Source organism: Mycteria americana, chromosome 2 (assembly GCF_035582795.1).
Source record: "Mycteria americana isolate JAX WOST 10 ecotype Jacksonville Zoo and Gardens chromosome 2, USCA_MyAme_1.0, whole genome shotgun sequence".
Taxonomy (NCBI): Eukaryota; Metazoa; Chordata; class Aves; order Ciconiiformes; family Ciconiidae; genus Mycteria; species Mycteria americana.
The window spans coordinates 296,905-316,521 of record NC_134366.1 but is presented as its reverse complement, the minus strand read 5'-3'; the positions used below and the strand labels follow the sequence as shown (position 1 = coordinate 316,521).

Sequence of the window (19,617 nt, the reverse complement as noted above, 5' to 3'; positions counted from 1 at the left end):
CCCCACCGTTTGCATCTCATACGCCTCCCAGTTCTCTGTACGCTCATGTTCTCAGCCCCTCCCCAGCGCACGTGCTCGCCCCCGCTCCCTGTGCTGCCTGGCAGGTAGGCTGTCCCCCGCCAACCTTCTCCCAGCACACACCGCCCTTTGCAGTGGATCCACTGCTCCTGACGCATGGTTGTTTCCTTACTAGCCCTCCCCTCCTCTGTGTGCTCACGCCTCCCTGAAGATGCCCTGTAGGTCTTCTGTTGTCCATGGTCATGCTTACTGTTGCACTTCAGTGCTGATGGATGCTTCTCCTCCCTCCCCGCCGTTTCTCTTGCTCATGCTTGCTGCTGTGCACCAGTGCACGCGGGCGCTCATGCACTGCCACCCATCCTTCTGCTCGCCCGCGTGCCGACGGGTTCTGGACTCGCCGTCAGCTCATGTTCACGCTCTCTCGCTCCTCCTGGAGCCCCATGCTCAGCTCACTTGGTGTGGGCACACGCTCATGGGGGGAGGAGGAGGGCGGCTTGCTGCGGGGCTTACGCTTATTTGCTGTGGACGTCATCATCCGTCTAGGGCTCTCACTTGCTCGCTCATTCTGGGCTCAAGCTTGCTTACTCTCGCTGTGGGGCTCACCTGTGCTCATCCAGGCTCGTGCTCACTCGCCGTGGTGCTGGGGCTCACGCTCACTTGCTTGCTCTTGTGCTGGTGCACATACGTGGCTCACATTGAAGTCTTCACCCCATTTGGTTGTGGCAGCAGCAGCAGCTCCCGACACCTCCTCCTGCAGCGGAACAGGGCCAGGAAGAGTAGGGAAGGGAAGGCTGTTTTTCTGCCGCGAGCTTTTCCCAGGCAGGCAGCGTAGGTGTAGCCAGCAGCCCCTGTCCTCGTGGGGTCCCCCAGGTGGGCACGGGCCTCTCCAAGGTCCGGCGCTGGGCAGGGCTGTGCTCCGCTCAGCTCCGGGAGCAGCTGCAGCCCCAGTCCCAAGCTGTGCCTGGCTCCTTTGTGTCCAGCCCTCCTCCTCCTCCTCTCCTCCTCCTCCTCTCCTCCTCCTCCTCTCCTCCTCCTCCTCCTCCTCTCCTGCTCTCGCTCCCCTCCTGCTCCCCACGCCGGATCGCACCCGCCGCCGCAGAGGCGGGGGTCTGCGTGCCGGGGACCACCAGGTGGAGACAGACTCTGCCCGAGAGGCGCCCACCCCGTCCCCGCTAGCTGGAGCCCAAACCCCAACTGCTGCTGCCGCCGGCGCCTTGCTCCGTGGCCTGTCTGTCTGCCTGTCCGCTGGCACCCATCACTGACAGACTCGTGTCCGTGTTCTGAGTATAACTTGCCAAACTCTTTATTCTTTCGATATTTGCAGATATGTGCCACTGTTTCCAACTTTTCATCAACAAAAAGGCCTTTCCAACTCCTTCCAAATTAGAAGATCCAGGTGGTTACACACGGCACCTCTGTACAAATTCTCTCACTTTTCATTGCCTCTCCAGGGCCGGATAAGGGATGGGCACTGGGATTGATCTAAGATTAGAGGCTCGCCCGCCCTCCAGCCAGCATGGGTCCCCCCCTCGGAGACACGCAGGAGCCTTTTAAATCCCCCCAATGTAAAGTCTAGGAAGCGCTGAGACGGCCTGCGCCTGCACTTTAAGCTGGGACATTTCTGGGCCTGCTGGATGCTGTCTAGGCACTTTCCATGCTCGGGGATGCCAGGCGGACGACCCTCATGGGATGGGAAGACCTGCAGACCCACCGGGACCAGGCGACAGCAGCGAGTGGAGCTGGATGGGCCAAAAGACGCTTTGCTGCTGCCTGCAGGAGCTGCTGTTAGCGCCTGCCGCTAGCACTCAGCTCCTTCCTCCCTACTGCACCTCCTGCAGCCTGCATGGACTCCTGCTCCTCCTCCTCTTCCTCCTCGCAGCAGAGCAGCCATCTATGTCTCTTTAGTTTTCTTCTCTTTCAATCTCTTTGTTTTGTTCTGGGCCCAAAAGCAAGTGAATCGGTGTCCCAGGCGCGTGGGGCTCGTGTCCCTTTCTGATCCAAAGCACATGGGGCGCTCCCGGACTGAGGGGTTGTGTAGGACGCTCCAGAGAGACGCTGCCGCTGCCCTTCTGCCATTGTTGTGATTCTGAATGTATTGATTGTGCTCCATGCCGTGTATGACTTGATATTTTCCTCTGTCCTAAGCACTTTGAATGAGTTCTGCTCAACAGACTGTATATTTCATATTGTATTTATTGGAGTTTGCTCTCACCGCAGCCACCCTCGAGGGCTGGCAGGTTTTGCTCTCAACTCTCTAGACGTGTGATAGATATTTATTGTCCATGCTCTTTTGTAAGGGGCTGGTATCTCTGCCCGGTGACCTGTGCTACTTTGTATGGTGCAAGTGTGTTAACAGAATAAATCTGTTGGATTAGTAGAGGTGTGAGTTCCTTCACTGCCTTAGCCTCTCCTGCTTCCATCCATGCTCCACCTGCATCCCATGCCATTTCTGTCTGTCGCCATGTCCTGTGTGCCCCCGCGGGAGGGGGGTCAGAGGTAGCCCCGTTCTGCTAGGAGGACAGCTCTGCTTGCAGTTGTGGGGGGAGAGGACAGCTTGCCAGGGGACAGGCGGTGGGGAGGCTGGGTCTGGAGTGTCCCTAGAGGGGACGGGCGAGATGCTGGCTGCTCCATGCGCTGGGAGACCTGGCCTGGGGGAGAGTGGTCTGGTCTGGTCTGGTCTGGTCCGGCAGCCCACTGGGGATGGTGGGGCCGTGCGTTTCTGTCTCCTGTGCCGCTGTCTCTAACGGACCTGTGTCTCTTCTCTTCCAGTCTCGGAAGGGCGCGGACCCGGAGCGGGAGAAGAAGGTGCCGGAGTGTAAAGCGGACAGTATCGGCAGCGGGCGGGCCATTCCCATGAAGCAGGTTCGATCCTCCTCCCTCCACCCCCATGCGAGAGCAGGCTCCCTGGGGCGGTGCCACGAGGCTTTACGGCGTGGACCGGGGTGCTCTCGCTCGTGCAGCGGGGTGCCCTCGCTCGGCGCGAGGCACGGGAGAGCGCGGAGGAGCGGGGCGCCCCTCGGCCTGGCCGACCCGGCGCCGCGGGGGGCTGCGCGCCTGCCTGGACCCCAGGAGCGCTGTGCCGGGGGTGCCGGCGTGGGCCCCGCGCCCTGGGCGGGTGCTGGGCGCGGAGCGGGGGCTGCTCCGGCCGGCTGGCGGAGCGGTTCCAGCAGAGGGCATCCGTGCCCCGCTCCCCGGACCCCAGCTGCAGCCCCCGCTGCAGCGCTCCGCTCCTCTCCTCTCCTGCACCGCTCTGCTCCTGCTCCTGCTCCTGCTCCTTCTCCACGCCGGCCCAGCTGCCCTCCGGCAGGACAGGGAGACTCTCCTCATCGTGGGCAATGGCAAAAAGCAGCGAGCGCAGTGCCTGCGCCGGGAGCCGTCGTGAAGCAGAGGGAGGCAGCCACTTGCCCCCGCGGCAGCGCGTTCAGCTCCTGCTCCTGGCTTCCTGGGAAGCTCCAGCTGCCTGGAACCGACCCTGAGTGTTGCCTGCCCCCGTGTCCATGGGCTGGAAAGCAGCGACGGGTAATGTCTGGGTGCTCCAGCAGCACCCAAGCAAACCAAGTGGTGTGGATTGGCCAGATGGTGTTTCCACCAGGGTTTCCTTACACTACTGGCAAGGCTCATCCGTACACTGCTTTGCAGCACCTGGCTGTGCCTCTGCCTTGCACCCTGTGCCCCCTGTTGTGGATCCATTTTCCCACGGCCCCAGCTGGCCTCTCTCTGCCCCGTCTGCCTACTCGCTGCCAGAGCAGAGTTGCTGTGCACGTGGGGCCAGTTACATCTCTGCGTCGCAGGAGCATTGGTCAGTGGGCGGGAGGGCAGAGTCTGTGTCCTGATCAGGTACTGTCTCCCTGGTACCGTTTCGTGCTGAGTATTCACTGGGGAAGGAGATTCCTGGGAAGGACTCAGTGAGGCCAGGCTGACTGAGGAATGGGGTGGTGGGTTGAAAGAGAGAGACCCTGCTGCTGCTGGGGCTCCCAAAGCTTCCTGCCCTTTTCCAGTCCGTGTGGTAATACTGTGAAAGGTTTGCGAAGGACTGTTGTCAGTGCCACTGGGACAGTGCTGGGAGCAGCGGTACCGATGCAGGGGAGCAGCTCTGGAAGGAGGACTGCAGTAGGGAGGGCAGCGTGCTGAAGGTCGGCTCCGGGGCCAGAGGGGAGCAGTGGCAGGGGAAGCAATGCCGGGCGCCAGGGCAGGGGCTGCGGGGCCTCGCACGTGGGGGTTCTGCTTCCAGAGTGCCAAATGTTTGCACAGCCCCAGCAGGAAGGGGCATATCAGCTGCACGCCAGCTCATGCTCCTTCTCTCTCTGCGGCACACGTCCTTTTTTTAATCTCTTGGCTGGAGCAGGGATCAAGGCTCCTTTAGCTGTTTCTTCTGCCACTTCTGCTGCTAGGGTGCTTGTCCCTCTGTCCACACTGCACCCCTTATTTCCAGGCAGAGCTGGCTGCCTCTGCACACACGCCAGTAGGGACCGTGTGCTGGAGACGGTGGGCATACCTGCTCCAGCACCACGTAGCACTGACCTAGAGGGCTGTGAGGTGCACAGTCCAAGCCCTGCCTCCTGCCATGTGTGCTGCCTTTTGGCTGCCAGTCAGCATGGTGGGTAGTTGGTTTGTGGTGGCAGCGCCTCTGCGCTCTGATTTTGAGTCAGCCCCGCGTGTCGGGCGAGGGAAGCAGTGGGCAGTTGTTCTGCGGGGAGGCTGAGAGCAGAGCAACTGGAGCCTTGAGCTAGACCTGACTTGGCTCCCCAAAACCGTGCTGCTGACTGCAGGAGGTCTGGTCATGGGAGCCTTGCATGGCCTTTGGTTTCTGGAGCTTTGGGTTGCTTTTTTCCAGGATTTCCCTTCACTCAGCAGGGCAAGATGCTTTCTTTGCCTGCCTGTGTGTCTCTTGTGTGTTGCTCACTGGGCCTGGCCTTGTCCAGTCTGCTGAAGATTGCAGTGTTTTAGTGTAATTATTAAGGCGTTCCTTGCTGTAGGCAGAGCAGTGCTGTTACCACGTTGAACAGGTGGAGAACTGAGACAGACAAAGGCCTAGGTCTGCAAAACAAAGCTTGCACATCATTCCCATGCTTTGCAAGAAGTAGGTGCCAAACTACTTGCCTGGTTCAGGACCTAAGCGAAGTGACCGGTTTGCACAGCAGCAGTTTGCCAGGAGAGCCTGGAGCAAAACGTTACCTTGTGAGATCTGGGTCCGTGCCTGGGCTCAGGACTGGGACCTCCCATAGCCAAAGCTGCAGGAGGTGATTTTGCAGAGGAGATCCTGGCAGTCTTTTTACAGGAACGTGTACTGATGCTGGGGGAAGCAGTGCCTTGTCTAAAAGGTAGGCACCAGTTTATGCAGATGGCTCTCCCTCCCTGGGCTCTGACTGACTGTGTTACATCATACTGGAGCTGCTGGCCCTGGGGCAATGCTCAGGCCACAGACCACTGCTGTGACCTGTCTCTTGAGATGCTGTGGCACTCTGAATTTGCTGCCCTCCCACTGCTTGAATTAAACAGTTGTGCTACAGCATCTTAGGAAGGCACAGAGCTTTGTTCCTAAAGGAGAAAACAGGCCAATATCCACATGCAGGTTATGGGGGATGGGGTTGGTGTAAACATGCGGTGCGGTACATGCAGAGTAACATCAGAGTGCTGCAGTTGGTCTCCACCATCCCTGCTGTGGCCCTTCGCCGGGTCGTCCCTCCAGGAGGAGCGATGACTTGGTACCTCCAGCGTGAAAAGGAGCAAAGACTCTCGGGGTCTGTAGCTCCGTATCACAAAGATTTGGGATAGGTGATTGCTCTGCTCTGATATGGACCTGCCCTTTCTGGAAGATTGTGGAGATCTTGTTGCTTGCCATCTCTTTGAAGGGCAGCGAAAGAGCAGGGCCTTTAGCTAGTTTTACTCTTATGTGGTCTGGCGCTTCTGCCCAGCCATAAAAGAGCAGAGAAGCCAGTAATTTTGAGGGCTGTACAGTGGCAAACATGCAGGATCTTCTGCCTGGGTGCTTGGCCAGTTTCAGACTGCTTCACTTCCCTCAGCATGTTCTCTGCTGGGCAACATAGCAACACACGTGCTGTGTTTGGGGTGCTGCAGCCACTGGTAGATAACCTTGGGAGCAGTTTGCTTCCTCTGCTTGGAAGAACAAGACTGCTGCATGCTTAAATTCCCTAAAGATGGTTGAAGTCAGTGAGTGATGTGGGGCAGCAGTGGGGGTAGTTGCCCTGCAGGCTCCTTCCATGATACCTGTGGCTGTGATCGCTGTGACCAGTGCACGATCGCTTCCGGGACTCTGCGGGAAGAGGACCAGTGCTAGGGACTGCTGGCCACCTTGTTTGACGCTCGCTGCTTTGGGTTTCTGCACAGAGACAAGTCTGGTGGCTGGGAAGGCCGACCACAACATGGGAAGCTGGGTTGGCTGTTGCAGAAGGGAGAAACGTTGGGTGGAGACTTTGCTTGACTGAGAAGGGACGTGTGCTGCCACTGAGGTGTGGTGGCTGGCTGTTATCTGCCACCGCCTTGTCCAGCACAACTGAGAACGCCTCTGGGTGACCTGCTCTGTCTCCCTTATGCCCCACACACACCTAGAAAAGATGGAAATCCCCAATGGGACAGGTGAGACCGTGAACGTTGGGGCCCCTTTAGGCCTAGGACAGCACCTCCTCTCCCTCCGGGCTGCGGAGGCAGCCAGTGCCTCTGCTGGCGCTGCTCTGCACCGTGGGCTCGGGATCCCTTTGCTGCAATGTCCTTTCGGTGATACGTAGGTTTGGATGGTCTTGCAAGGTTGGAGGAGCTTCTTCAGAGCTGGACGGTTGTCTCTGAGAAGTGGGTTAATTAGGCCGGGAGTTCGTTACTAGGCCCAGCTGTTCGTTACTAGGAATGAACTCCTAATTGCACATGTACCAGATTCTTTCTGGGAAGGCTGTACTGAACGCACAGGCAGCCCAGGGGTCCCCAGGTCCCTGGCCCGGCTCAGTTTGGGCCATGCACTCCAGTAGGGCCCAAGGCGTGTGACTCCTCCTCCTTGGGAGCTGGGATCATGCTGGGAGCTTAGATTACATTTAAATTGCCATTTGCATTTTCCAATCAATACGCGACTTTACAATTAAGTTTGGTGTTAAAATTCTTAGCAAAAAGTGAGTGGAAGGGAGATTTGTGGAGTAAACGAGTCCTTTGGGGGCCATCGCTGCTCCCTGCTTCATTACGCTGCATATTGCTGCTGCTGCTTTTACCGTGCACCACCACAATCCAAACGCAACACAGAGACACTCGCGCTGGCCAACAAAATGCCGGGAAAGAAAGGAAGAGTGGGGAGAGGAAGAGGGTTGGGCTCGCCTGCCTTTCGTCTCTGGCAGCTTCTTTCCTTTGTGCAGGACTTCCACCCTCGGGAAGAAACTTGTGGAAGAGTTATTTCTTGTAAAGCTTTCCACGAGAAGCAGAGGGAGCTTGAGGTGTGGCAGCGTGCGCCGGCGCAGGGGTCTCAGCACCCTGAGGAGCCCGGCCAGGAGGCACCTTGGGGTGCGTGCACAGGAGCACGCCGCGGACGTGCGTGGAGGGGATGAGTTCAGCGGTGGGGATGTGCCTCCCTCTGGTCTGTTCTCCTGCGTTTCACCTGGCTTTGTCTTCCCTGCCACTTCTCACTTCTCTCTCAGCTGCTGTGGGGGCTTTCCTCCAGGAAAACCAGAGTTCTCTGGATGCTGCTGGGCCAAACTTCCACATTCTGCCATCAGAAAAGAAGTAGTTGGGCTACAGAGTTGTAACCTTGATGCAGTCAGCACAGCAACACCATTAAAACCTGGAATCTTCTCGGCTTCTGTCCCCTGCCTCTTAATCTCCAACACAGCAATGCACAAGTCTAACTGAGCTCTATCCCTCGATTCAGCTGTTTCTTGCAAATGTTTGGCCTTAAGGGCCCCTTCCCCTCCCCCCCATTTTATTAGATGTTTACTTAGACTGTGTAGTTGCTCCCAGTTTTGGACTCTTGTGCCTTCTGGCTTGAAAAAATGGGATGCCAGTCTGGTTTTGCTTGTGTTTCAGTTTGCAAAGTTCCAGATTTGTAGCTGAACTAACTGCAGCTGAACTCTTCTCTGCAGACAACACATTTTTGGGGCTTGATAGAGGATGCAGCAGCCTGAAAGTGTTGAAGTAGGTATTTTTGTAGCACCAAGGTGTATCAAGTTGAAGACACATCAAGTAGAGGAGAAGCAGCCGGAGTTGTTGTTTTGCAGTACGTACTGGCAGGTCAGACTGTACAACTGAGCCAGGTTTAAGGCCAGAAGGGATCGTTATGCCCAGAAGCCAGAGAATTTCACCCAGTGACTTTGAGCCAAATTGTAACTTCAGCCTGGTCTGGAGCAGATGTGTTTGAAAGATATGAAACAAATGTTCTCAAATACAGAGACTCCACCATTTATCTAGATCAGTTGGTGTAATATTGAACTGTCTTTATATGTGAGGAGGAATAATCATTTTCACACACCGTGTGGGAAATGTGTGGCCCAGCAGTGCTGCTAGAGAATGCGATTTTGTGTAGGTTAGACCCAGAGCAGAGCCAGCCATGTCCTGGCACTGAGAAAACGCAGGTACTGCTTGCTGCATGTGAGAGGATGGCTTACAAGACCCGAGAAGCAGTCTGGCCTCCGGGCACGGTAAGGCCTCGAGTGGGCTGCCGTGTCCCGCTCAGGACACTGCCCTTCGAGCTCTGGGACAGGTGGAGACTCTCCGGGGCGAGCGGGTTAATGCTTCCAAAAGCACGTTCTGCAGCGCAGGAGTGACAGATTCGGGACTGCGAGTCCAGAGGAGAGAAGAGTGCATCGAGGTGTAATCACGGTCTTCAGATAACGTTAAGGGCTGCTGCAGAGGGCGTGGACCGCTCTGAGCGGCCGCCGCGACAGGACAAGTGCTGCGCTGCCGTTTCATCGTGGAGCTGCAGGAAACAGCGGGGTCCGATCTCTGGCGGGGAGGAGCACGGTGTCCATCGCTGGCGGTTTTTATGAAGGAGTTGGAGTGACATGAGTACGCCTGAGCCTGCCCTGGGGAGGGGCGTGGTGAGGTGACCCCGAACGCTCTTCCGGCTCTGCTTCGCTACGATAATATCACACCTGGAGGTACTACCGTCTGCCCCCATGGTCCGTTGCTCCTCCGCTGCCAGGTTGAGTTACCTTCCTAACCGAACACCAGGAGCTCAGGAGCCGCTCGGCGACGGTGCTCTCCAGCCCAGAGCGCTCACCCGGCAGGGTGGTCTGGCAGTCTGTCCCCAGGCGCAGGACCCGGCACGAGTTGTGCCAAAATCCACGCTGTTCTCAGGAGCTCAGTTTGCCGAGTGGTATGAGTCAATTTGTGTTAACGACCAGTCGCTGCAGTGATTTACACTCTGCCGTTTCTATGTTACCTTGAAGTTTTCTGGGTTTGTGCTTTCTTTGAGCTCGTTTGGGGAAGACATTGATTAAATAGTGTGAATCAAATGCAGATTGGCTGGGCCTCTATACAAGTACTTCTGTTGGACATGGATTTGCCATTTATGATTACACTTGTTCTCATTTATGATTACGTTTTGAGACCTTTCACTTGACCAGTTTTTACTCCATACATTAATGGCTTACGGATTTTGTACAGTTGGTTTTTAACAGTGTGTGCTGCTCAGTTAAAATCCTTACAGAAAACTAAAAATGCTGTGTCAACACAGTTACCGTTGTCATCAGGTATTGTGATCTTACCAAAAGTAGGATCAAACTTCTCTGATGACCTGTTTCCGCGGTGGTTGGCATTAGTTATACTGCTGTCCTCTCATTCTTTGCTGATCACTTCTTGCGGTGGCTTTTCCACAGTTTTGCCCAGTGTAAGCGTCCGGCTAAGTGGCCGTAATTACAAGGGTCATTGCTTTTCCCCTTGCAGATCTTGGCAAAGCGTGAGCTTTCGGAGTGCTGCCGTGTTCCAAGGCGTGTTAAAATCAGCACCTTTTAACCGCTGCTGAGTGAGCTCTTCAGCTAGTTCTCTCAGAGCTCTTGAAGGCAAGGGATCGGATCCTGCCACCAACACAGCTTAGCTTTTGCCGCTCTGTTTTAACTTTCTCTCCCTTGCACGAGTAGGAGGCGTTTCCTTTTCACACTGTTTGCTTCCCAAGTACGGAACATAAGCGGTCATGGAGCACTTCTGCCTTTTCTGCATCATTTATTGCCGATTTCATGGTCATGTCTGGCAGCATTGTTACCCCAGCATGTGCCAAACCCTACAACTTTTTGTTGTGTTTTTCCATCATGCAGGCGCAGCAGCCTCAGTCTCTAGGCAGTGGGACGGGGCCCCCAAATATGCTGAGGCTGGCAGGACAGAGACTTTCTGTCCAGGTTTTTGAGGAGGTGCTGGCCTGGGGCCCAGATTTTTGCCACGTTAGGAACAGCCAGTCTGGATGTCTGTCCAGACAGTGCTTTCGGAGGGCCCGGGCCCGACAGTTGGTAGATCCAGCTTTTTCCCAGACTCTTGTTATTCATTCGTACTTTTGTCCCCCTGTGCTGCCCTTTCCTCCCTGCCGGCAGAATACTTGATGTTCTCTCCCTGGTCCCTGCTCCAGAGCCCTTGTGCCTGGCTTCTTGCCCTGTCTTCCTTCTCCCTCTCCACCGCTGGTCTTACCTGGTGCATGATGAATTGCTGCCAGAAGCAGATTTCCTGGGGCGGCAGAACTGGATGGGAAGAGGGTTAGGAGGGTCCAAGCTCTGAGTGTTGGTTCAGACCAATGGAAGTTAGTTCTGGGTTAGTGCTGGGTTGGGCTGGTGGGAAGAGGGAGCTTCAGGGCATGTGAGCACAATCGTTTTCAGGCCTTAGGAGTCTGCTGTGCCTGAAGTTGCCAGGATGGGACTCATGTAAAATCCTGATGGGGAAGGGGGGTGAACCGATGCCTCAACTGCCCAGGACGTGCTCTTCCTCCTGAAATGTGTCCCTAGCTCCATTTGTTTGACATCTGTAAGAAAGAATGGCAAGCAGGCAAAGGAATATGCAGCCCTTGTGAGGCCTGTATCTTGGAGTGTTGTTCCATTGTTTGACCCCTGCCTGTCCCAAATTGTCCTTGCCTGGACCATCCCTCTGGCTGTGCTTTTGGTGATGGAAAAAAGTCTGGGAGCTCTCTGGTAACAGAGCAAGCAGTGTTGGTTGGTGGTGAGGTTGGCTTCTGCCTGATGTTGGCACTGTTCTTCAGCACAAGAAGAGTTGCCAGAGGGAGTGATTTGGGACAGCAGAGTATGTGCTAGGTCCCTCAGAGGATCTGGGCATCAGTACTGGCATGTGGAGACCCTCATCTCTGAGAGGGTGGGGGGGTGGGCTGTCTGTGGAGACGTGCTGGGGTTGGTGAGGAAGGGGGTGCAGTCCTTTTCCTACCAGTCCCAGGGAAAATGCTGTTGGGAAGGCCAACCTAGAAGATGTTTTCTTGAGTCTTGATCTTCGTGTCTCTTCAAAGACCGGTCTCCTACAAGGGGCAATGCTGGAGCTGAGCGGGAGGTGCTTGGGCCAAACAAGGTCTGAGACTCTTGACACTTCTCTTTTAGGGCATCCTCCTCAAACGCAGTGGCAAGTCTCTCAACAAGGAGTGGAAGAAGAAGTACGTGACGCTGTGTGACAACGGAGTCCTCACCTACCACCCCAGCCTGCATGTAAGTACTGCGCTGGGTTGGGTAGAGGAGCAGGGTGGGACAGAACAGTGTCCTCCTTCATGCTATGGCTGCTGCTGCAGGTCCTCCTGCAGATGCCGCAGTCGCAGAGAGCTGCTTGGGAAGGGTTTGGCAGCAGACGAAAGCCCCAGTCTCTGCCTGCAGCAGGGCCCTGCGCAGGAGGTTCAGCACTAGCCCTTGACAGGGCGGGCGTGTTCAACAGAGCTGTTTTTTACCAGGATCTGGAGGAAACCTCTTCCCTCTCATGAAGGCTGTCTCTGCAGTGCCAGGCTGGGTGGGAAAAGCTGATAGGAACGTGCTCTGCACAGAACTATGCTAAGTAAATGCATCTTTCTTTTCTCTGTTTCCCTTGCTGAGTCCATTAAAGCAGGGGTTGCTGCCTCCCTGCATCTAGGGTGAGGAGCAGGCGGAGAACTCCTTGCAGCCATGGCTGATGGTGCCATTTGGGTGTGGAATAATTTTCCTGGCTGCTAGGTATTGGGTAATGGAGATGAGGTGCCTGTGCAGAGCCTGCCGAGCTGAGCTGTCACTCGATGCATCTCTGATCCTCTTCACTGCTTGGCTCAGGCGCACAGCTGCCTCCCCATCCATCTCTGTCGCCTTCCCACTGTGGGGCTAATGACTTCTTCCCCATTCCCTCTTGAGCACAGTTTGCTGCTGAGACAGTGAGCCACGGACAGACACACCTGTGACACTGAGGCCACAGCACCCTCTGCGGAGAGGACATGCTGCAGCAGGACAGCCTGACAGCGGCTGGGGAGCGCCGGGTCGAGCTGGGGCACCGGCGGTTTAGGGGGTGCTGGAGCGCTCTCCGGGCCTAGAGGGAGAAGGGCAATGTGTTGCAGCTCCTGTGCTTCCCGAGGGCTCCCGGGCCCTCGATTTGTCCCCAGTCTCCTCAGACACACGGGTGGTGGAGTGCCCTGAGCCTCAGAGTCTTTCTCCTCATTTCTAACCTTGCGTCTCTAACTCATGGGCTTGCAATGCTCAGTCATCTGGCTCCTGACCACTGAGCCTTTTAACCCTCCTATCCTTACACTGGAAAGCCAGTCATCGCATTTCCTTCCCTTAATTTGTGGGAGCTTTGAGAACAGGTTTTTTTCCTTTTAGTCTTCCATCCCTGTACCGTACTGTCTAGTTCTGCACTTCCCTAACTTTGTAACCCCATTTTTTGGTCTTCATAGAACCAAACTGGGAGGGAGTGGCTGCTGCAGCTCTGCGTGTATGCTCACAAGTGTGTGTGGGTTTATCACATTTCCATCGGAGACATCATAGGCCATTATTACAATCAGCTGTAGGGGCAGAGTAATTTCTGGGATGTTGTTTAACCACTCTCAGATGATGCTGCTACACACTAGGTTTCTCTCCTTTTTACACCATTTCTTCCTCAGGGGGTGATCTAGATTGATGTCACTTGCTTTCCTTACTGCACTTCTTCAGAGTTTCATTTCATTACTACGTTGCCCCAAGAGAAAATCTGGTTTGCTTCCACCTGGTGCTACTGGTGATCCACAGCCTGTTGCTAAGAAAGGGACAAGGTGGGTTTCTCCTCCCCTAGGTTTCACTGAACCTTGCACCCAAGATAGGTGGTGTATTGCCCTGTATGTTTACCTAGAGCAAGGACTAATTACGTGTGGGCCACAGAATGCAGAGCTGCTTGCTGCCCAGCTCTGACTTCTGCAAGGATGGGCGGGTCTGCATGGTCCCTCCGTGGCATTGCCTCCCTGAGACTTGGGGAAAAGAGCCATGACACCTACCATCGTGCTACGTTTTTTACTGCGATGCTGACAAAGGCTTTGGTGAACAGCGTGCTGTTCTGATTAGCAAAGGCCCCTCTGCCTTGCCTTGCCTTCTCTCTGGATATCCGGTTTACGACCTGCTTGGAGGGGACAGATGCAGGAAGGAAGCCTGGAGGGAAGAGGTGGTCCAGAAGAGGGTGTCCCATTATGTCCTCTCCTCCCCATCTCCTAAAGTGAATTGGGAGGTGCTGCAGTGCATTTGTCACCGGGTTTGTCTCCCGTGGCATGAAGCAAGTTCCTATGTCCTTTCACAGGATGACACAAGCAGAGCGCGTTAGGTTTGAACAGCCTGGGTCACTAACGAAACCTGTGCTCCTGAGGAAGAGCACGTGCTTCTTTGTCACTTCCATTTGTGGCAGCAGCTCTCAGGCCAGCAGGCACGTGGTGAGGTAAGCTGCTGGCAAGAACAAGTATGCAGGATCCTCAGTCAAGGAGACACTTGGCATCCTGAAGTTCCTTCCTTGAGATGTGAAGTCCCAGGTTCTCCCCTGCCTTGCTCAGGGTGAGCCTGTACTGCCACGTATCTGGGGCATGGCAGAATTCAGGGCGCAGCAGAGGGGTCCCTGAGGGCATGGCTGAGCACTGTGGGAAGAGGGTCTTTCCCAGCCCCTGCCAGGATGTTCAAGCCCCAGCGCATTTTTGTGCTGCTTTTGTTTTCCCAGTGGCTTTTCCTTGGCATGATTCAGGGCAATTCCTGCCTAGACTTCTCTTCTCTTGCGTCTCTGTTACGTTCTCTCCGTCCCTCTTGGGATGGGTGTAGGTACCCCAGGGACCAACAGCACTGCCTTTCTTCTTTTTCCTCCGGTGGACATATCTGCTCCAGATGTGTCTGTGCCCCATCGGGTGAAAATTATTGCATGGCTCTGGTTGGGTCATACTTCTGATTTTGCCAACCAAAAGTTTCCTGGTGGGGCTATTCATCTGCTTTTAGGTGTTTATCACTCGACCTGTTTCTGGATCTGTATCTTGGCACCTCCAGCCCCACTTTGGAGTTTCCTCACTTGGGAGTCAGGCTTAAACTGTGGGTTTGCAGTCACAGGTTGACAGAGGGCACTCAGATGAGCTGGGTCCAGCCCTGAAATCAAGTGTTCTGTGACTCCTTGATGGAAGTGTATCTGCTTGGACCTATGCTTGGGTCCTACGGAGCTGTGCGTTCCTGCTCTCAGGTGCCACCTCTGCCTCCTCTCTGGAACAGTCAGTGGTTTCAGAGACTTTGCAAGCAGGACGCCTGGAGTTGGAGCAGTGGGCAGCAGCTCTTGCTGAAGGCAGGAGCGCTTGGGGGTCTGACCCCTGGATTCAGCACAGCTTTCCTTGTCGCATCTGTATTTTTCTTACCTTTCTGTGAGTGTGTTCAGTGACAGGAAAAGAACAAGTTCTATGAAGAGACTGGTGCGGTTTCCTATCACTTTCTCAAAGCCTCGGAGACTAAATGCTTCTGCTCGTGAGGAAGGCGTATGTGGTTCAGCCCAGCTTCACTGGCCAGGCTGTGCTGTGCTGCACAGAGCTAGAGAGAAAGCATCTCCCATTTTGCAGCCAGTGGAGCCATTCACACAATCACCTTCTGTTAATTCTATCTGCAACATCAATTAAATTGTTTGTAGAAACTAATTGAATGTGGCTTAATCACACATCTTAATAGCTTTCCACGCTTTGAACTCGTTGTTAATTCCAGTAATAAAATGAAATGAGAGAACTGGCTGGGTAATTAGCGAGGAGGCTTGGGAAGAAATTGCTGTTTTATAGCATGTAATAAAAGCAGTGCGCTGGTGACCGCTCTCTCCGGCAGGCAGCCGGCTACCGCAGCAATTGTGCTGAGTTAGGGAAAATCCTCCAGCCCCTCTGAGATTCCCTGCCCAGGGGTGCTACCGGGCTCCCACCCAACCGGGAACAGCTTGGAGTAATGTTTGGTTGGGTTGGTTATCTAGGAATTGCCTGGGGCACCAAAGGGGGGTATGTGTGTGTGTGTGTCATTTGAGGTCAAGTCACCCAGAATTTGGAAGCACAGAAGGGCGTGCTGCCACGCTGCCCCATCTCTTGGGTTTGCTCTGAGGACTGGATGCCTGCACAGGGGTCTGTGGAAAGAGAAGAGTTCGAACCAAGGTGTTGAGGTGCTGCTGAGAGGTTGTAACCCTTGCAGGTAGTCACGTGAGACCGCAGAGCATTGCCCGTACAGCCCCATTCACCCACTTCTTGGAGCCAAGGGTGGGGAGAACAACTGATCTTGTTCATGTCTTTATCTTCTTGGATTTGGAAGCAGACAGGAACCAGCTCTGAGTTAATCTTCTTGGTGACCTCCTTGTGAACTGGAGCAAGCCCAAGCCTCCCTGCAGCAGCCGCAGTCTCACCCTGGACGGTTGCTGCCACTCCCCTCCCCATTGCCGCACACACCCCCAGTGCAGAGAGCCAGGGGAGGGCGCGCCCGCGTCATGATTCCTCCCAGAGTCTCTAGTTCAGCTTTCGGACCCTGCTCCCTTGAGGTCTGCCCAAGAGCAAGGCAGGGCAGTCCCCTCTGTGCACCTCTCTGGAGATCACATTGGTCAGGTCTTCTGGGGGCATGAGCCCAAGGAAGAGCCAGCCACGTCGGAGAGGGTTAGGGGAGAGCTGCAGCGCCCTGTGGAGCAGGGCAGGGATGGAAGACATGGGACAGGACACAGCTCTCAGGAGAGGCTAGAGGTCTGCAGCCTTATTTTGACCGAAAGATGAGATGCTGTTAGGAGGCAGTGCAGAATGATATTAACAGTCTGCACATGGAGTTTTTGGTCGTACCATAAATAGTCTACCAGAAGAAATGGTGGAAGCACCAAGTTTTGAATAACGTAAAGCTATGCAGATGAATGTACAAGGGAGTTATCCTGCGTTGTGCTGTTTTGGGCTTGAATTATGCTAGCTGTGACCCAAGAGGGAATTTCCAGGTATCCCATTACTTACACCATACTATATTATATTATCAGCTGTTATAGCTGAGTGCTGTGATTAAAAAGACAACGGATGACAGGGAGAAGAACTGCCTGCCACCTATGTGCTCTTTTGCTCTGTCTAATCTCTGATCCCCAGCCAGGCTTTCACAAATGGGCTTGTCATGGCATCTGACTGCCCGTGGCAACATCCCGACGTTATTCGTATCAGAGCTGACTAGTTCTGGGCACTGAAAGTGGGACCTGGTGTTTCTCTGGTGCCAGTTCTAGCTCACCAGCTAGTCACGGGAAGAAGGTGGGTCGGAGCGAAGGCTTTGCATCCATATTGTCAGAAAACGGCTGGCTGTGGACACTGGGGAAGTGGTAGGGTCTTTTACCGCTAGCCCACCTGACTCGGGACTTCAGTATAGTGCAGGAGAAACCAGCATGTGATGAGCTCCCAAATCACCTCCAAGTTGCTGTCTGACCATCTGTCTGTTAACCAGTTACCATGTGGATGAATGGATCCAGGTTTTAGTTTTGAGTATGTGAATGAGAGGGAAGCTGAGAGCGGTGGGCCGGGGCAGGGCTGATCCTGAAGCATTCTGCCTCTCCGCCGTAGGATTACATGCAGAACGTCCATGGGAAGGAAATCGATCTGCTGAGAACTACAGTGAAGGTACCGGGCAAGCGGCTACCCAGGGCAACAACAGCAGCAGCACCCAGTGCTAGCCCTAAAGCCAACGGGCTTGCAAAGGAGAGGAGCAGCACGCAGCTGACGGGAGGCACAGGTAAGAGCTGGCGTGGGTGCCGCAGAGCTGGCGGCCGTCCTTCCCTCCGGTGCATCAGCAGTGCCTTGCTTTGCTGAGCTGGAAGCAAAAAAGCTGTTCTGGAGCTTCTTGCTTTCACCACTCGTTGCGAGTGCCTTCGGTGGGTGTTGGCGTTTCTGTGCGGGTGTCAGGTAAGCTCCTGTTGGGATTTTATGCTGGTTAGTGTCCGTGACAGAAGAAAGAGTAGAAGAGCTTTAACTAGTGGCATGAACTGCCTGAGAGGAAACACTTGAGTCTGATGAGTTACTGTGTGTGGGGGAAGCTGTTGCTTCCTAAAACAAAGGAAATCTCAGCCAGGGATGTCTCTTGATCCCTGGCAAGTTCTCTTCTGTTTCTTTCCTTTTTTGTGGCCCCTTTTTTCCTCCTCACTTCCCCCTGGAGAAATTGTAACGAGGGGCTTGTTTTGTAATTATTATTTTTCTGTGTGCACATTCAAGAGGCGCAGCTGCCGCAGAGTGGTGGGAGGAGGTGAGGTTGGGAGGCTCTCTGGTTTCTCATGGAGTTCGTGCCACACTGCTTACTGCTTCTTCTGCCACAGGAGGTATCTTGCCCTGCCGAGGGGAGCTGTTGAGCTTAGAGCTTTGCTGCCCAAGTTTGCCTGGGCATTGACATGCCTTTACTTTGTCCTCGGGGTTGGTATCCTTGGCCAGGATGGGCAGTTTCCACACGCGTTCTTCCCAGCCGATGGTTGGCAGCAGTCTAGTACAGCAGGGTACGGGTACCTCTCCACTCTTCGGCATAACGAGGGAGTGCTGATAATGCTGCTGATAACAGAAATCCTTCATAATCTGGTCCTGCATGCTCTGCCACCAAGACTGAACTTGGATGACCACATCCTTCTTTCTGTTCAGTCCTGCTCTGCACCCCGGTTGCGCCCTGTGGTCAGGGTGGTGTTGGCACTGTGCTTCACAGCTTTCTGGAGCTGAGGACTCATGAGATGGGGTGCAGCTGGAGTGAATACCAGGACCTGGCTGGGGTCCTCAGAATCACACACAACACAGGGAACGGGGCGTGCTAACATTGCTGTGTTTGCTTGGTGCCGAGTGTGAAATAATAAGCCCTTCTGAACCCAAACTGCTGTTTCTGTAGAGTCAGAATTAAGTCTGCAGACCAGATAAACTGCCAGTGAATGATTGCAATTACTGTCTTTTTTGACCAAGGCTGTGCAGCTCTGCCTGTTTTCTGCCACGGCTCTCCACTATACACTGTCATTTCTTTGCCAGCACTGCACACCCTCAGCATGCCCGAGCGTGGTAGCAATTCCTGCCTCTGTACAGAGGCACTTCTCGGGCATGCATTTCTAGGGTGCTTTGACTGAGCTCCTACATAGAGAAGGTTACCAGAGCTGTAGGAAGAATTCAAAGACAAACCACAGAAAAACTTATGGTGATGTCAAACCAAATGCCACGTAACCCTGTATCCTGCTTTCAACAGTCATCTCAGTCCTGTTGGGCTCTCAAGAGCAGATTGAGATGTGACTTGATTACTGATTACTGCTGCTTGGAAAACCAGCGCCTAGAAGTGAGCGCTGTGCAAGGCCTTTCAGTCTGGTTGACAAAGCTTGAGGAGACGCAGTGCATGGAGGCTGAAGTTAGAGCGATTTAAACTTGAGAGGAGATGCAGTTTCCTAGCAGGGAGGGTAATTAAATGTTGGAATAGTTTATCTGGAGAGCTGGTGGACTTAGCACTGCTTGAAGCCTTTAAAATGCGATTAGTTATCTTCCTACAAGATATGCTTTAATCCAGCTCATGTGTGTGTTGCTACTTGCATGTGTGCAGCAGATCAAACTGGATGGATACGGTGGTCTTTTCTCATGTAAAAACCTGTGAAATTGAGATCCCCTGTTCAGTGTCTTCTCTCTGGGCCCCTGAGCAGAACAGTGCTACTGTGCTACCCAGAGCACATGCATCAGCACGGGGCTCAGCATTAAGACAGCAACCTTAATCAGATTTTATGTGTCTTGGCTTTGGGTAGTTGTCTCCATTGGTCAGAAAGGTTTTTTTTTCTCCTGGTACACAAATGGTAAGATGTTTTCTGAGGAATTTTTTCAACTCACTCTGATGCCTCCAAGACTGATTGCAGGTGATGATGCAGTCGCCACGGTAAGTGCACTGACATGATAAAAATCCTCTGAGATGACTTGCTCGTATCCCTGTGTAACGCAGAGTACTGGATTTGGAGTCGGTAAAGAATCTACCCTGCATCAAATTGGCAGGGACTTTGCAGTTTTGCCGCCTTTGGGGCTAGGGATGGGACTGTTGCTGGGGACCACTGGGCATCTCTCATCTAATACAGGCTTTGGGCAGCTGGAGAGGGAGTACCTCAAAATTTGCCATTCTCTGCCAGTGCACAAGTTAATCTTCAGAGGACATGAGCTTTGGAGACCTGAATGATTTGCTGTTTTACACCAGGAGTGTCTGGGTAAAACCACATGGCCTG

At 54.3% G+C, this 19,617-nt stretch overlaps 1 protein-coding gene across 3 annotated transcripts in view; it reads left to right on the top strand.

Moving 5' to 3' along the window:
- The window catches only part of AGAP3 (ArfGAP with GTPase domain, ankyrin repeat and PH domain 3), a 156,424-nt gene that overhangs the window by 89,143 nt on the left and 47,664 nt on the right, over nt 1-19,617 (top strand). For 2 of the 3 annotated variants that reach the window (XM_075492083.1, XM_075492085.1), the window contains exons 9-11: nt 2,788-2,880; nt 11,535-11,639; nt 16,970-17,138. In XM_075492083.1, coding sequence (XP_075348198.1) covers nt 2,788-2,880; nt 11,535-11,639; nt 16,970-17,138 — 367 coding nt within the window. Of the gene's footprint in view, nt 1-1,342; nt 1,482-2,787; nt 2,881-11,534; nt 11,640-16,969; nt 17,139-19,617 lie in introns of those variants that run through there. The other variant, XM_075492084.1, reaches the window with a different exon arrangement.